This window comes from Drosophila suzukii, chromosome 3, assembly GCF_043229965.1.
Source record: "Drosophila suzukii chromosome 3, CBGP_Dsuzu_IsoJpt1.0, whole genome shotgun sequence".
Classification (NCBI taxonomy): Eukaryota; Metazoa; Arthropoda; class Insecta; order Diptera; family Drosophilidae; genus Drosophila; species Drosophila suzukii.
Window position 1 is genome coordinate 62,441,252 of NC_092082.1, and position 17,955 is coordinate 62,459,206.

The 17,955-nt window shown below is 40.3% G+C and overlaps 1 protein-coding gene across 1 annotated transcript; it reads left to right on the top strand.

The window, feature by feature from the left end:
- Nucleotides 1-12,315: 12,315 nt before the first annotated feature.
- Gnf1 (germ line transcription factor 1) lies at nucleotides 12,316-16,721 on the top strand. The gene is made up of 4 exons (XM_017070961.4): nucleotides 12,316-12,471; nucleotides 12,537-13,858; nucleotides 14,753-15,595; nucleotides 15,671-16,721. Exons 1-4 carry the CDS (start codon nucleotides 12,463-12,465, stop codon nucleotides 16,446-16,448), a joined length of 2,952 nt encoding a protein of 983 aa, XP_016926450.4. The 5' UTR covers nucleotides 12,316-12,462; the 3' UTR covers nucleotides 16,449-16,721.
- Nucleotides 16,722-17,955: the final 1,234 nt, after the last annotated feature.

Here is a 17,955-nt window from a genome sequence, read left to right on the forward strand (position 1 = left end):
TGGTTTTACAAATAAAGTATAAATTGGGAAAACAATTGGGCCCAGATGGAGATGGTTTACCAATGTTTAATAACCTTTGGGATTGCTTTCATTCTACTAAAGATCCTATGCAACCACCTCTTTGCCTTTCAATATTATGTACACTACTTTAATCAAAACAATATACTCTTTTATTCAACTCTAAAATAAATTTCAATACTTTTTGTTTCTTAATAGAAACAAAATGTTCTGATAAATAAAAGTAAATGTTCTTCGATTTCTTTGAGGGTACTATTTCATAATTTAAAATTAAGTCGGACTGGAAGAAGGCAGAGAAAGAACAAAATAAAGACCGATTCCAATGCTACAAAGAAACCAAATTTATAACCCAACAACAGCAACTGAGACTGGGACAGAATCAGAAAGACACAGAAAGTCGTGTAAGAGAAATGAAAAGTTGAAAACCTATAAAAACTTAAATTGATTGTTCAATTAATCTTCACAAAACTTGACAACAACGGGCCGAGTGTGTTTGCTTATATTTTTGAAGTGGGTGAACAGAACATCCCGACAGTTAAAATATTTTAAAATGTGCTTTGCCAAAAGTGTTCCCCGAACAGTGTCCAATTTTAGTCAAGGGTTCTTCATTTATATGTAATTGCAATCCCAGTTGCTAAGAAATTTCAGGAACTCTTTTAAAAATATTCTAGATATAAAGCTATACCCGCTACACAATGCAACACGCATTCAGAATCCCCGCCAATAACAAAGGGCTAAAGACAGGTTACATAAAACCAGTTACATAAAAGAACCCAAAACGGGCAAGGAACAGAAAAAGAGACCCATAAAGAAAAACCCCTTTGCACCTCTCGGCCGGACAATGCAATAATATTTTTCATAATTTTTCCCAGTCTCTTCCCTCATTTTTTTGGTTGGTTGTTAACCTACAGTCAATTAATGTCCCATAATTTTCAACTTCGTATGTGGACGGTCCAAGGAGGCAGCGGCAACGGTACCTAGCTCGACTTTCCGAACTTGTCATAAGATTTTTTTCGTCTTTTAATTGCTAATAGGTATTTTGATCGTTCTGATCGGGCGAGGGTTCAGTTGTTTAATCAATGTGAAATGCCGCCTTGGCGGAGCGCGTCAAATGAAAACCGATACCGATGGCGATCCTTGGCGTTGGATTAACGACCAATCCATCCCCCGCCATCCCTTGGCCCGGCCATCGGCAGCTAATTTCCATGTCTGGGTTTTGGTTCCATCTGGATTGGCGGCTCTTCGGGATCTTTTACGGCTGCCTCCGCTCCGGCGTCATTAACATTTTCGAGATTTAATCATCAAACATGGCGCAGCCCCCGATCTTCGGCTCGGCTCGGCTGGGATCCGCTGGTGGTAATGATGGCATGTTCTGTCTTTTGTTTGGCTGCTTGTCGTACATGCGCTTTTATCGGCATTTAAAATAATCTATAAACGGTTCGTGGGTGAGGGGCTGCCAGGCGATGGCAGATCCCGTCAACCTGGGGCGCCATAAGGAAAGTCGGCTTAGAACAGTTCGGTGGCAAGTCAAAAGTCGGTGATCGGAGACATCCTGATCGTAAATGTCTTCGATATCAAAGTATGGCATAAAATTGCAAGAAGTCGTAATTAATAAAAATAAGTTTGGAACCCTGGGGGGAAGAAACGGGGATCTGAATTAAATAGACGTATTTTTATTATATTATATTATGATTTATGTGTTTGTTACATACTTAAAATGATATCAAATAATTGAAATACAATGGTCAAATGGAACAAATGGGAACATTGGAAGAAACGGGAAAAAAGGATTACAAGATACCAATTGATTACTGACGTTAACGTGTAGGGTTTTCTTTTTTCTCTGACAAATTGTTATTTACTTTTGTTGATTCTGGTGGCCTTTTTTAAATTTATTTTTAGTTGTACAACATGTTTTTGCTGTACTATTCTGGAATTCATTGCTCCAACGTGCTTCTCGTGTGTTTCAAGTCTTCAAGTTAAAGACAGTAAGGCGTGTCGCTTTCTGCTCTTTGCAACCCTTGGTAAGCCGGGCCGAAGAAATACAGCATTTTCATTGATTTCAATTTGCTTGCGTTGCGGCGCCATATTTCAATTTCTGACCGACGCACAATTTACAAGCCATAGCATGTGTCTCCAACTCTGGGCCCCAGCCATCCATCCGACCATCTCTTTCACGGGCTGCATCTCCCTCTCGCTCGTGCACAGATGTGCGGGACCGAAGGGATCCGGGGCAGGCGGAGGACACTGGACAGACAGCTTAATTGATGAACAAAGGCGTTTGGGCCAAAAGTTTGCGTTTGCTTAAGAGATAGCCCACCGATGTCTGGGTCCTGGGCAGTCTTTTTGCCGAGCTCGAAGTCGAGGACTTGCAGAAGTCGTACAAAATATTTAACACCCGCTGAGCGTATTTATGGGAGAGTGAACCTGTGTGTCCTACTCGCCTCGTCATCGTTGCCATTCCCATTCCCAGTCCTCCGCCTCAGTCCCGACCTCATCGTCATTGTCCATGACTTGACTCCACCATTTTGTCTTAGACGCAGCCAATATGTGTGCACAGGAGCGCTGTGAGGTAATCAGAAGATGGATCGGTTGCTGGGAAATATTTTACAATTTTTGAATGGATCAAATCAATTTTATTCATTAATCTCCCATGTTGTTTAAATATAATATAATAAAATGCGTATCAAGAAAAACTCGAATTTTTAGGAGATCCATTTTATTGTCCTCTTAACACAGTCAAATTTTTTTGTGCTAGTGACAGTTTAAACGTCCTTAAAAAATATTATTTTTAAACAACATTTTTATTTTCTAGTCAACTTCCCGGCTAAATAGATCCGCTACTGACCGTAGGAATCCTTGTAGAAGCGTCTCCACGTCCATATTCCTCCGCCTTTCCTTATAGGTGTGTGTATCTCTCGCTCCCACTCCTGGAAGATTTGCAATTCCAATTGGCGCGACGTCTGCTCCTGCTGCCGATGATTAGTTGCTGGCCTCTGTCTCCTGGTTCCCTGTCTCGCTCTGCCGACATACAGCCCTCTCTGTCTAGTCTGCAGTGGGGCTTTCTATGGCCACGTTTAACCTTCTTTTTATTGCACACACGATGCAATTATTTGTTTTATTAACTGTTGAACATGTTTTCTCCGCGCACATTGCACCATGTTTTCCCACTGATATATAAGTCTCTTCCAAATTGTAAATTGCAAATTTTATTAATTTCTGCCCATGGGAAACTTGTTCTCCAGCGATCGCACTCCGTGTGGGGTTCTCCTCGGTTCGATTCTGTTGGGATGGACATTTCCAGTATCGAGTGCTGTGGGTTGATCGCTAATAAGCCTTTTAAGGTTCCTGTGCCTGGGAGGAAATTAATGGTAATTGTCGAAAAAGGTTGTCGAAATATGTGGTATACAACATCCTTTAAAGTTATTTACTTGCTCAGCAAATACACCACAGTCAAGCAAGGGAAATGGCAATTTTTCATCGGTTAAGCCCGAAACAGGTTGATTTACATAAAAGGCAAAACCGAAAAATGAATTCTCCCATCCCCTCGTAAACAATAGAAGAAGGGGTAGTGAAGTCAACAACATTAACATGAGCGCCGCCAAAAGATTAATCAGTTAAGCAAACATAATAAAAGGCTAAGCGCAATTTTGCGACACTTTGATAAATATCGAATCAAAATAATGCGTCAAAATAATTAATCATGATTAAACGGGGGCCAGAGGAGTGGGCGGGGGTATTAGCCAGTGTTAATGATCGATAAATGAGACAGCAGGGGAGGGCGGGAGAACAAGTGCTTGCCATCACACGCCATTCTCGAATTAGTGACCGCTGGACACAAAAGTAAGAGAATCGCGCCTACTCACAAATCACCCCATCGTGACCTAAACACTCTTGCCAAAAAAGTCACTTAGTCGGGGAAATCAAATGCAAATGTAATAAATCCGTGTGAATGGGGTGGTTCTGCGACACCCCCCGATTTGTATTTATTTACTTTATATTCGACGCATAATTTAAGGTCCTGCCAAACGAAATCCACCCGAAGTCAATTTATATTCAAAGCCTTCCCCTCAGTTTCTCTGCGTGGGAACTTTAGCATGCGGTTTCGCATCAGTCAGAATGTCAGTTAAGTGAAGAAATTCAAACCCTTTTTCACTATTTTCCCCAACTTTCCGGAGCTTTCCATCCGGTTCTGACTGCCACTTGTTGTGTGCAAGTAACATGGTATATTTTTTTTCGATTCTGGCCTCATTACCTAAGTTTTATAAACTAAATAGGTCAAAAAGTTACGAATGCTATATGGAAAATTAATGTCATGGGTCCTTAAAGTGATTAAATTGTAATAAAAGCATTATTGATTGTACTATGCCTTAACAGTAGTTCCTTTTTTCCAAAACCCTCACTCTTTATCACAGTCTTGTTTGTTTATGTGAAATTTAATCAAACTCGGTGTTAAGCAATGATTACTCACATAGGCCCCAAGGGTGACATTCGATGGCGTTTACCACGTGCAACCGCCGTGAGCAAGGCCGCTGGGTGGGTGGCCGTTGGGTGGAATGGGTGGCTTCGCCGCAACCCTTAATTGCGCGTGTAATCAGTTGGCCAAGGGGGTTGGCAGCCGCCGAGGGAAAAAGCAAGAATGGGGGAGGTCGGCCTAATGCCTGTAAATGCAACTAAACAGCTTGTGTAACGCTTTTCCACAAAGAGTGCCGGGGGATTTAACTTCGGGGCGATGTAAAGTGGCGTTGATGATGTGATTCCGATTTGATTTGATTAGATTGCATTGCATTAGCGGAAGATTGATGGAGCATATGTCAAATAACATGTAAAATGAAAAAGCATGTAAGCAGATTAGTTGCATTTTTTGCCTCGACATTTATTGTACAAATCAATTTGCTAAGACAATTTGCCTTTGTCAGCTTTCTTGTTATTTTTTTCGATAATAATACAGAAATGTTTTTTATTATTAATGGTACATACAATATAGATCGACGTTTTAAAAAATAAATGTTATTTAAATATACATAAATAAGCTAGAGCCGATATAACCTAATCTTAAATACTTTAAGCTTAATAAGGTTCTAAAGTTTAACGGGTTCCTTCAAATTTAAAGAATCTTCATTTAATACAAATCTATTTGTGGAAGATTCTGTTAATCCTGTGACCTTAGTATTCGCCTTTTACCTCTTCACATGGAGAATCGCTGAAGCAAAACAGCTGATAGGCATAAACGAACCGAAACCGAAGGGGCGGACGTGCCAAATTAGTTTTCCTGAAAATAAAATTGATAACGCAAAACTAAATACGATTTCAACGCTAGCCTGTGAATTGTTTTTAAAGGGTGATGATTTCTTCATTGGTATTAGCAAACATTTTTGCCAACTCTTAGAGATCTGTGTTCAAATGGGTTCTTCTTCGGGGAAGTTATCGAAACGAGTATAAATTCGTATAATGATTTGGTGGAACAGTCAGGTCTTGTCTTGGGAGATTCCAGAGAGTGCGATGGAGATAGAGATTTTCAAATAGCAAAACGTCTGTTCCCAAGATTGCACAACATGTTTGCTTATAACTTTTTAATGAGTGGACCGAACAATTGAACATTTTTTGCCATGTATTGATAATCGAAACAAAATATCATTTAAATGTACGTTTTAAATGGGAGTCTGTGGGCGTTAGATTGGGCGTGGTACCCTACTGAAACAAACTTGCGCTGCCCACAATCACCTGATCTCAACCCGATCCAGCATCTGTGGGAGGAATTGGATAAAAATATAAGAAAGCATGAAATTTCATCGAAAAATGACTTCAAAAAAGCTTTGATGGGGGAATGGGGGAAAATTTCACCAGAGGTGACCAAAAAACTGGTACGTTCAGTCATTAAACAAAAAGGACTGCCAACCAAATATTAATTTTTATGTTAAATATAAAAAATACTATAATTGCGTTAAGTGTGCCAAGACTTTTGTGTCACGAAAAAAGTTGCTTTTCATTTAAAATTAAAATATCTTATTTAACGTTATAAAAATACAAAATTTATAATGCCATTCAATTAATAATCTGTTATTTAACCAAATACAAAAAAATGAAATCAAAAAATTGCTACACAAGCCTGAAAATAACATTTAAAGTCAAAAATTGCAATTGACTGTATCACTGTGGACGAAAGTCCACATAGTGGCGATCGCGCACCTGGAGAGTGTGCGAAGGCGACTACTATATATACACAGAAAGAATTCTGACGTCCTCATCTGGGTTCAAAATGTTCTTAAAAATAGAACGACATTTTTTGAGTACAAAGAACATTCTCATTGTGCTTGAATCAAGATGAATTGGTTCTTAAAAACTGGTAAAATCCTAATTTTTCTTAGTACAAGGACAAAATGTTATAGACTTGCCACATGGTTCTTCAATCAAATTCAATTTGTTCTCAAAAACCAATTAATCTCAAAACGTTCTTAAAGTAAGAACGGAAAGGACTATAAAAAGAACAACAAGTGTGTTGCATTTCTACTTGAAATGGTTTATTGTTGATTTTTTAGAACGCGTTAGTATCTTTTCGTTAGACACTTAGCAGGCGTTAGACCCTTCTTATTTGAACTTCTTCAAGACCTATTGTTTTCATCTGCGTTTCGTTTTCTTTGAGCCGGATAAATAGAAAGTGTCATTAAAAGTGAATGTGAGGAGTAGTTGGCAGAGTTCCTGAAGTGTTTTTGTTTAGTCAAGCCTTTTTCGTTACAAAATTCTTCCATGAGAAATAAAAGTGCTAGAAAGAGACTGGAAAAAGCCGCAACAACTCGCTACCGCACAAGCAAATCAATTCATTGGGCGCCATTTGCACTGACCTGCAGGCGTTTTTGTATTTTTCATTCCGTTTTTCATTTTTTGTTTCCACACCGCTTTGCACGAACACATCGAAAGTTTAAATTTCCTTTTCTTTGCGCGGCGGTTTATCGGATTCACTCACGAATTCTTGTATTTTTTCTGATACCTCCTTAGCTCGTCTGCTTACCGCGATGAAAAACAGACGAGCTCGCGGTTTTTGTTGGTACAACTCGCTTCAGTCTAGTACTCAGAGCGGCTAGTGAAACTCACTAGTCGAAAAGCCGTATTCTTTGTAGTGTGACCGATGTTTTCAAAGTTCACCCGCAATGCATATAGCATGGTCTTACTGTCAAGCAACTGGATTTCTTGCGAAACGGAAAACAAATCAATTGGAGCAATTTAAAAAAGAAGAGTCTGCTAGTCCAGGAATGTTCAACAAATGTTTTTATTTCTGTAAAATTTGAAATTAGTACACCAAGAAAAAACAAGAAAGAACGCTATATTTCAGTTAAAATTTTGTATCTAGCATACAAATTGTGGGCGTCACAGGTTTTCGCGGTTTGTGGGCGTTAGAGTGGGCGTAGAGTGGCATATTCGCGTAACAAACTTGCGCTGCGTATAAGGCTACGGAAAATCTGAAATCCCAATTCTCTATCTTTGATAGTTTCCGAGATATCCACGTTCATATTTACGTTTTTTTTGGGCGTGGCAAACTTTTTTTTTGGGTCAATCGATAGGTATTGATGAGAACATTACATTTCAGTTAAAATTTTTATTCTAGCATCAAAACTGTAGCAGTCACAGTTTTGGGCGGTTTGTGGGCGTTAGAGTGGGCGTGGCACTCTACTGAAACAAACTTGCGCTGCATAAGAAGCTCAGGAATCTGCACGCCAAATCTCAATAGCCTAGCTCCCATAGTTTCCGAGATCTCAGCGTTCATCCGAACAGACAGACGGACAGACGGACATGGCTAGATCGACTCGGCTAGTGATCCTGATCAAGAATATATATACTTTATGGGGTCGGAAACGCTTCCTTCTGCCTCTTACATACTTTCCGACGAATCTAGTATACCCTTTTACTCTATGAGTAACGGGTATAAAAATTGTTCTCAGATATTGAACGCCGTTCATGAAAAAGCTGCAATAGATGGGTTGGGATGCCTATCGAAATCGATGATTTTTCGCCGCATGGTTAATGTTTGTTTACTGTGCAAAGTGCCAAAATGAATACAAATCTAAATGTAAACGTTTTTACGTGCGAGTACGACGGTAAGTAATAAATAAAGGTTCAATTTAAATGAATACACTTTAGACACAGTTAAAATTGAGAAGAAAGAGAAGCTAACACAGCGTTGACGTATTGAAATATTTAAAATATGAGTAGTTGTTAAAAAAAGTATATAAAATCGTATGTTACAGTCTTCTATAGCAAAGCTATTCAGCCACCTTAAAAAAGTGTGAATACATATTTATTTTAGTATACGAGTATGTGTTTTTTATCAGATTCGTAAGTGACCTTTGCAAGTCTCCAGTACCTTACCGAGGACGACATCAAATCAGCTATCGGGCCGATAGGTCTTAGGGTTGTTTTCAGAGCACTGCTTTTTCAATGGAAAATGAAGACGGTACGTACATATTTAATAATACGCCCAAAAAGCTGTCTGAAAACGACACATTTTCGTTATTTTGTTTGAAGATTCTATTAGTTCGGAGCTCAAGCAGAACCAGTTTTGGAGACAGAGCATAGTTCTACTTTAAATACGTCCCTAGGAACAACATTTGTCAACACTTCCAAATCAAAAGTTCTTAATAAAGTTTAATAATTATTTTTGTTTATTCTATAAGTATTAAGACATTCGATGATATATATTCCCTACCTTTTCACATGTATCCCCTTAACAATAACAAAGTGATTTTAGGAATTAAATATGTACCCACTGACCAATAAAAACATAAAAAACAAAAATATATAAACGTTTTTTATTACGGCGTTTAGGATTATTTACCCACCATTCTTTTTTCAAGAACATTCTGTTCACACATTGTGCAAGAGGCGTTGCAAAATTGTGCCCCATACGTTTTGTTTGTGCCTAACCGAAGTAGACACTTCCGGGTCACACCGCGGGACAAGGCGGTAATGAGCACTTGTCGCTGGCACGGGGACGCTTTGATGGCAGGACTATCGCGTCGCGGCAATGGTAACGATGGTTACTACGATGCCGGACCACAGGCGATGCTGGAGCTGCGCTGAGGGTGAGCTAACGTGGTTAGCTGCTAGTTGAGATAGTGTATTACGAGCCCTATTCCCAGATGTAGGAAGTAGAACCTCGGAGTTAAGAGGTGTGTTGATAACTGTTTTATTCTTCATTTGGAACATGTTTATATACTACTTGGAACACGGAAGTTTAGTGTAATGATTAGTGAAGTAAGCTATATTCTAAAGTAGATCAGGGAATTATGATTATGGTAGCAGTTTGCGTAGTTGGCTTTGCGTAGTTGGCTGACACTGCATAATGTGCTGACTGCATTGGCCGGTCAGTGTGCCGTTGAGTCGGTGAGACGGTGAGTTAGTGAGACATATAATATGCTGATCAGCAATTCTCATATGCAGTGGGTGCTACTGAGCGCCTGGTACTGTTCCCAACTTGGCTACTGCTTGATTTGTTGGGTGTGGTCATGTTGAGTACCTTTGGGTACGAACACGTTTAGAGAAACATACCAGTTCGTTACCTAATTAAGACCCTTAAGCCTAGTACTCAAATCGGCTAAGAGTTTCACTAGTCGAAAAATCTTATTCTTTGTAGTGTGATCGAAGTTTTCAAAGTTCACCCGCAATGCATGGTCTTAAGCCTAGTACTCAGATCGGCTAAGAGTTTCACTAGTCGAAAAATCTTATTCTTTGTAGAGTGACCGAAGTTTTCAAAGTTCACCCGCAATTCATGTGGCATGGTCTTACTGTCAAGCAGCTGGGCTTGTTGCCAAACGGAAAACAAATCAATTTAAAAAAGAAGAGTCTGGTGCACAAAGAAGTTAACATAAAAATAAATGAATTGTTCAACGAATGTTTTTATTTATGTAAATTAGACTTAGTTTAAGGCTTCCTTCTCGTCCCACGGATGCTCCGCTATCTTTCCCGCGCCATCTGCAGCCCAGCTCCGAGTCCCTATAGGCTGGCCAATATTGGCTGGTGGTAGCTCCTCCAGCTGTCCCTTAGCGGGCGACCATATTTTCTCCTCACGCTTTAGCTGTCAAGTAGCTGGTGGAGGTGGAGTCCTCAATGGAGAGCTCGTCGGAGATCGAACGATGTCCCATGTTCCTTCCCACTGGGATTCTTTAGTGGATCTCCTCCAGCGCTTCAACTATTCTGCGGATTTGGCCCGTTGTGGTATTGCTTCCTGTCGGTCAAGTCCCACAACAATGGGCAACAGCTTGGATTAGGGGTCCCTTTTTCATCTGCACTGACCTCCTTTAGCCGTTTTTGGTGTTTTTCTTCCATTTTTAATTTTTAAGTTCCCCACCGCATCTGCACGAACACCGCCAAAGATTAAATTTCTTATTCTTTGGGCCGCGGCTAACGGCGTTCATCGAAAATTCACTCGCGAAATCTGGTATTTTTTGTGGTATTTCCTTAGCTCATCTGAGTACCGCTGAAAAACAGACCCGACGAAAACCTTTAGCCGCCTGTTTGCCTCTTGCTCACTCCTATGGTTAGCTCGCGGTTTTCGTCGATCTGAGTACTAGGCTTTACGGTCAAGCAGCTGCTTCGAAAAAATGTCAAAAATAAATACAACTTGAGCGCAAGATTTGGAATGTTTTCAGCGCCAAATGAATTTTTCATTGCATCCATAAAAATTTATCAAGGATGAGATTTCCATTCAGGTAATCGTAGTGGAAAGTGAATATGGACTATTGAAGGATGTGCCCGCCTAAGGGTATAACATGAACCTTCTTCCGTTGGTCATTACTATGTTGAATATGGCTTGTTTGTTTCGTTTGGACGGTAACTTTAAAAATCTTATTATATATGTCTCTGTTTTTTGTCGTATTTTTTTTTTAGTTTTTACAATATTAACAGACGCCAGTTAAATTGTTAAATAATTTCACATTTTCAAAGTTTGCCGAGCTACAGCTCACAATATACTCAATTAAAGGGTGACATTATAGTTGTACACTAAAACACATCACCTAAATTTGTTATCCTTAAAAAATTGGAAGTCTTTTTTTTTGTGATTTAGGGGTGTAACTCTACCAGGATGGTAGATGGAATTATCTTGGCATCAATTTTTAGATAAGTAATGTATGTTTTGGTGCAGCAGGTGCCTGTGTCAAGAAGGGCATAAGCTGAGGTTAATAATTTTCCTAAAAAAACATAACATAATTTCTCTTCAAGATGAGATCAATTGATGAGTTCCGAGCCGTTGGAGGGCTCCTTGGTCCTGTACCTAAAACCACTTCCTTATAACACGACCATTGCAGTCCAGATACATTTTCTTCTCAAAAAATGCAGAAACTGTTAATAAATACTGAATAACAACACTGAAAAACTGAATTGATTTGCTTGTGCGGTCCCATTTTCAGCATTATCGAGTTGAAGCGACTTTTCTCCGTGTCTTTCTAGCACGTGTATTTCTTATGGAGGAAAAAGTCGCTTGTTTTCCATTTTAACACTTAACAATTGCACGGAAACAATAACCAACCGGATCGTTTAAACCTATATGTTTTTATGAACGGCGTTCAATTTTAATAAGAATGTTTCACTTTTATTAATAGACAGTTTTGTGTTTACGAACGGTGTTCGAATTTTTTGAACAAACGTTCAAATGTGATATCACAATCAGGAGAACGAATGTTCGTAAATCATAAAAATGTTCTTATTGTTTTCGTTTTTCTTCTGTTCTACAGTTGTAGACGAACTATTTTACGTTGCGATATTTTTTTTTGATAGTCCATTAACTGTTTACTGTTGCAATAACAAACTACATTCATCGTGTAAACGTAACTATGCTAACAGTAATTTAACTATTACATAGTTAACAAAAAAACCAATAAGTATAGAATTATTTTAAATTGTAAGCTATATTGCGTAACGAAACTAAAGGTCTAGCAGTGAAATTTATATGTAGATCTTGGAATTTATTAAATAAAAAGTGGAGCCGCGATAATTAATATTTTTGCGCTTTCTTTTCTATCAAATTATGTTTTTATTGCCTACGATGTTTTCAAAATCTTAAGACGGAAAACGTTTGTACTAAAGTTTATTTTTCCCTCTGGTAGCTCCAGAAAGCTGTTACGGCGCTGGCACTTGATTATGGGCCATGTCTTTACTAAAGGTTTTAAGCAAAACTAACTTTTTGACCAAAACAAATATTTTTAAAAATGACCGCAACAAAATTCTTATCACAAGGTTTCCTATCTGGCATAAATTCTCTATTTAATTTTGAAAGACATTTTAGTTCTTAAATTAATTGAAGCAAAATAAGGTGCTTATCATCGTAATGGCGCGGTCACACTGCGGAAACCCTACGAAATATCGATATTCCGATAGGCTCAGATACATATATAATAACATTGCTCCCCGAAATTTGCAGCTCTCCTTCAAAAACACACAATAACTGGCGTAATGCAACGCGTAAGTGGTTGACAGTTAACCAGATGAAAAGACAGATCTTCATTTACCCAAACTAACCGTTCCAGGGCATCGACTCCTTCTTCAAGCGGTTGCCCGCGAAGCCGAAAAGGGCGGAAGACGAAAACGAAGAGACGCCGTCGAAGGCGCCAAAACGCCGGAAGGCCCTGATCATATCCAGCGACGAGGAAGAGGTGGCCGCCAGTCCCCCGGATACCAAAAAACGCAAGGCCTCCAAGGCGGCATCTAGCGAGGACGATGTGGTGTCGGCCACACCGGAACCGGAGGCCAAGAAGGCCAGGAATGGCCAGAAACCGACGCTCTCCAAGCTGAAAAGGCACGTGGATCCTTCGGAACTCTTTGGTGGCGAAACCAAGCGGGTGGTGGTGCCCAAACCAAAGACCAAGGCGGTCCTCGAGTTTGAAAATGAAGACATAGACCGGAGCTTAATGGAAGTGGATCTGGAGGAGAGTGTCAAGGAGGAAAAGGTTTCATCACCTCGCAGAAGATCTCCGTCCCCCAAAAGAGCCAAGAAGAGCAGTCCGGAACCGGCCAAAGCCAAGCCCACCAAATCCAAAGCCGTCACTCCGCGTGCGAAGAAGGAGAAGGCTCCAGCAGATCTGGAATCCAGTATCCTGAACGACGAAGAGCGTCACGAACGGAAACGCATGACCGCCGTTCTCTACCAGAAGTACAAAAACCGCAGTGCCTGCCTTAATCCTGGTAGCAAGGAAATCCCCAAGGGTACCAAGGATTGCCTCAGTGGACTGACCTTTGTGGTCACCGGTGTCCTGGAGTCCATGGAGCGCGAGGAGGCAGAGGCGGTGATCAAGGAATACGGCGGAAGGGTGATGACGGTGGTGGGTAAGAAACTTAAGTACCTTGTCGTAGGTGAGGAAGCGGGACCAAAAAAACTGGCTGTGGCGGAAGAACTGAATATACCCATTTTGAGCGAGGATGGCCTGTTCGACCTCATCAGGGAGAAATCTGGGCTTTCTAAACAGGTTAAGGAGGAGAGGAAGAGCCCCAAAGCGGAGCATAGCTCCAAGGAAAGGGAGAAAAATGAGGTCAAGGCTTCTAGCAAGTCCAAAGTTAAGGAGGAAAAGGAAGACACAAAATCCAGAAGTAGTGAGAAGCATGATGCTCCAAAACATAAAATCAAGGAAGAACGCACTCTCTCCAAGATAAAGAAGGAAGAGCATGATGATGTGCCAGCTGTTACCCTGAAAGTAAAGAAGGAGCCTAGCTCGCAGGAACAGAAGGCTCCAGTGGCAAGGACTGCCGAACCAAAGGTCCAGGATGTGGTCGGCATGGCCTGGGTGGACAAACACAAGCCCACGAATATCAAAGAAATCGTTGGCCAGGCAGGAGCCGCCAGCAACGTGACCAAGTAAGTGACTAACAATTTAAGAAAAGGAATAATCAATTGTATTAGGCCCTGGATAACCAAGCACATATTTATTGCATTCCATGGTCAGTGGTACCGCTGCCCCCCGCTACGTGGTGCTTGCTTAGGCAGTGTGGGCCGCACAGATATAGGGTTCTGGAATCTTATTTTAAATTCAATTTGAAGCAGAGAAATGCTTTTCTTCTTGTTTTAACTTAAAGGAATACAGCTAGAGGTCGGCCTGAAAGAAGACCGTTACCTTTTCCCAAAAAAGCTACCAATTAAATAAGTTTAATTTCAATTGTGGGACTTCGAAAGTAATTTATTATATTAAAAAAAAGGATGTTTTATGCTAAAAGAGGTATAATATGGACAAATTTGGTGTGTTGGTACATTGTGGATCACGTCGCTTCTAAAAAAAAGAATAAACAGTTTATATGGAAAGTCTCATAGGTAATTTTCTGTTCTTCAATTTTTATACCCGTTGTTACAGGCAAGTGGCACCCACTGTAACACCCATATCTCTTAAATCTAACCAGCTCGGTCATTTTAAAAATTTTGTTGCAGTGTAACTTGAAATCGATTTAATTTTTCAGTACCTAAATATGTACAATCCAAAAATCGTACCAACCCAACTTTTATTTTAAAAGATCTGAGTTAACTATGTTTACCGCTAGGCGGCGCTCGGTTTATCAGTGTGATCCGCGCCAAGTGGACTGGCGCCATCTATGAGCAGATGTCTATTTAAAATGGTGACCAGAGTTCGGGTATCTGATAGTAAAGAACTGTAGGGTTGCTTTTTTTGTTTTTAAAATAAAAATTGGATGCAAGATCTCACATAATAAATTTGGTTTAATTAAAATGTTGTTGATTTACTAATTTAACCGTATGTTCCAGACTGATGAACTGGTTGTCCAAGTGGTATGTGAACCAAGACGGAAATAAGAAGCCCCAACGACCCAATCCTTGGGCCAAGAACGACGACGGAAGCTTCTACAAGGCGGCCCTGCTATCAGGACCCCCTGGAATTGGAAAGACCACTACCGCGACTCTGGTGGTGAAAGAATTGGGCTTCGATGCTGTGGAGTTCAACGCCTCCGACACCCGGAGCAAACGCTTGCTAAAGGAAGAAGTTTCCACCCTTCTGAGCAACAAATCCCTCTCCGGCTTCTTTAGCGGCCAAGGGCAGGCGGTCTCTCGCAAGCACGTCCTCATTATGGACGAGGTGGATGGCATGGCCGGAAACGAGGATCGCGGTGGAATGCAGGAGCTGATCGCCTTGATCAAGGATAGCTCCATCCCGATCATTTGCATGTGTAATGATCGCAACCATCCGAAAATCCGATCGCTAGTCAACTACTGCTACGATCTGCGTTTTCAGAGGCCGCGTCTCGAACAGATCAAGGGAAAAATCATGAGCATCTGTTTTAAGGAGAAGGTGAAGATTTCACCAGCTAAAGTGGAGGAAATCATAGCAGCCACCAACAATGATATCCGGCAATCCATCAACCATATTGCCCTGCTAAGCGCCAAGGAAGACACTTCCGCCAAATTAGGGCAACAAGTTGCCAGCAAGGACCTTAAGTTAGGACCCTGGGAAGTGGTTCGAAAGGTCTTCACGGCAGATGAGCACAAGCACATGTCCCTGGCCGACAAGAGCGACCTCTTTTTTCACGATTACAGTCTAGCCCCGCTCTTTGTACAGCAAAACTACCTCCAGGTCTCGCCACAGGGAAACAAGTAAGTAGGGGGACAACTTACAAAACGCCTTTTTGGGATACAACAACAAATATTCACCATCTTCGCTTCTTACAGAAAAGATGTATTGGCCAAGGTTGCGGCAACGGCGGATGCTCTCAGCTTGGGCGACCTTATCGAAAAGCGCATTCGTGCGAACTCTGCCTGGAGTCTGCTGCCCACTCAAGCCTTTTTCAGCTCTGTGCTGCCTGGCGAGCACATGTGCGGCCACTTCACTGGACAGATCAACTTTCCAGGGTGGCTAGGCAAGAATTCCAAATCTGGGAAGCGGGCCAGACTTGCCCAGGAACTGCACGATCATACTAGAGTCTGCACCTCTGGATCAAGGCTATCTGTGAGGCTGGACTATGCCCCCTTCCTGCTGGATAATATTGCTCGACCGCTCGCGAAAGATGGACAGGAGGGTGTGTCTGCTGCACTTCAGGTTATGAAGGATTACCATCTGCTCCGCGAGGATCTAGACTCGCTGGTCGAGCTTACATCCTGGCCGGGAAAAAAATCACCCTTGGATGCAGTCGATGGGAGAGTAAAGGCGGCCCTAACCAGATCCTACAACAAGGAAGTTTTAGCATACTCGTATTCCGCTCAAGCTGGCATAAAAAAAAAGAAAGCGGAGGCTAGTGGAGGTGATGAGGATTACTTGGAAGATGGTCAAGGAGAAGAAGACGGAGCTGGAGGTCACGTCTCATCAGAAGACGAAGAAGATAAAGACAACCTTGAACTAGATGGCTTGATCAAAGCCAAAAAGAAGCCCAGTACTTCCAAATCAGCTGGTGGTTCCAAAAAAACAGCATCTTCCGCGACCTCGAAACCCAAGGCCAAGGCAAAGAAGTAAAGAGGTCTATGATTTTTTTGAATTGATCGATGTCTTTTTTTTAGTTTTCTTACTAATGGTCGGCACAGGCGGTCCGTTGTTTGTACTGTTGAAAATATATGATATGTATCAATAAATACCTCGATTGTCAAGGATCGTAAAGCATTCCATCAAAATTTCGAAAAGTAAACCATTGACATTAACATGTTACATTTTAGATAATAGTTTCCAATGCACTAAAAAGCTTACTATTAAAGGCATGCTCAATGTTTTGCTTCATTCGCCCATTAAAAATGCTTTGTCCGTTCACCTTTCCTATTAATTGGGGAAATATGGGCCTCAAGGGTGACAAATGATCGCAGTCTCTTTGACCAGATCTTTTATACTTGCGTACTGGAAATTTTAATATTACCTGGACAAACGTAACAATCAGGAAATTTGTTTATATCCTTTTTGATATAACATTTTCGAAACAATGGACAATAATTTAAAATAACAATTTCATATTGTTTTAGAATAACATTCAAAATTCATTTAAATTAACCTCTGCTGTATCAGAAAAATTTGGAACAAGCATGTTATCATTTTTAATACCTATGCAAACACCTTAGTTTACTCTTAAAGTATTTGAAATATGTAATTAGATAGGAAAAAGTCAGTCATTCTCAAATTAAAATAAAAGGTCGACAATATTGCACCTAGGTGCATAACTAGGTACATTCCAATACGAAAATTGATTGCGAAAATTGTAAATCACTAGCATTTAAACTGATCCGTTTAGTGATGCTGATTAAGCTTAATTGAGTTGAAAATGTTTCTTTAATGCGTTAGAAATTGGTGAATGAAATTATAAAAACCCTATGCAAAGTTCTATAAATGTAAAAAAAATCATGATATTATCACATATAGAGTATTCCCTAAACTGTCGAATTGTTGTTTTGGTCAGCTGTTTATCAGCTTCTCTATACAACCTCCATTTTTAGAACTTTTAGCAATTCAACAAACTCTATGCTGTTGAATTGCTGAAAACCAGAGATGCCACCTTATTTCATTTAAAAACCGTGGGTACTCTGTAACATTTTAGTATCCCCAGTATGCATTATTTACTTTAAAAACAATTTATAAAGTAAGTTTTAGTTTTGCTCACCTTATTCATAGTTTCAGGCACTAACCTATAATGGAAAATAAAATATAAGATGTTTTACTTCCGAAAAACTTGAAAACTGGTCACAGCTGTTTGAAAATTGAACAGGAGCCATTTGGGATCTTTCCCTCAATCGCTGAAATTTTCTGTTTAGTTTTCAACAGTTTAGGGAATACCCAGATTTTGTTTTCATGTCCTCACCATTATTGAAGGTGTAGGATAAAAATACATTAAGAACCTTACATAAAGTACAGCTATCTCTTAAAAGGCTTTACAATTTGGAAACATTATCATCAGTTGCTAGATGATTTAAAAAAATTTAATTTTTTTTCCAAATTTCTATGACACCCCGACATTGCAATGTATTAGTTTTTTTATGTTAAT

Bases quoted from the DNA above. Each gene is read 5' to 3' on its own strand.
- Gnf1 (XM_017070961.4), top strand. The intron at 13,859-14,752 runs GTAAGTGACTAA...CGTATGTTCCAG, and splicing joins GCCGCCAGCAACGTGACCAA to ACTGATGAACTGGTTGTCCA. The intron at 15,596-15,670 runs GTAAGTAGGGGG...CGCTTCTTACAG, and splicing joins GTCTCGCCACAGGGAAACAA to AAAAGATGTATTGGCCAAGG.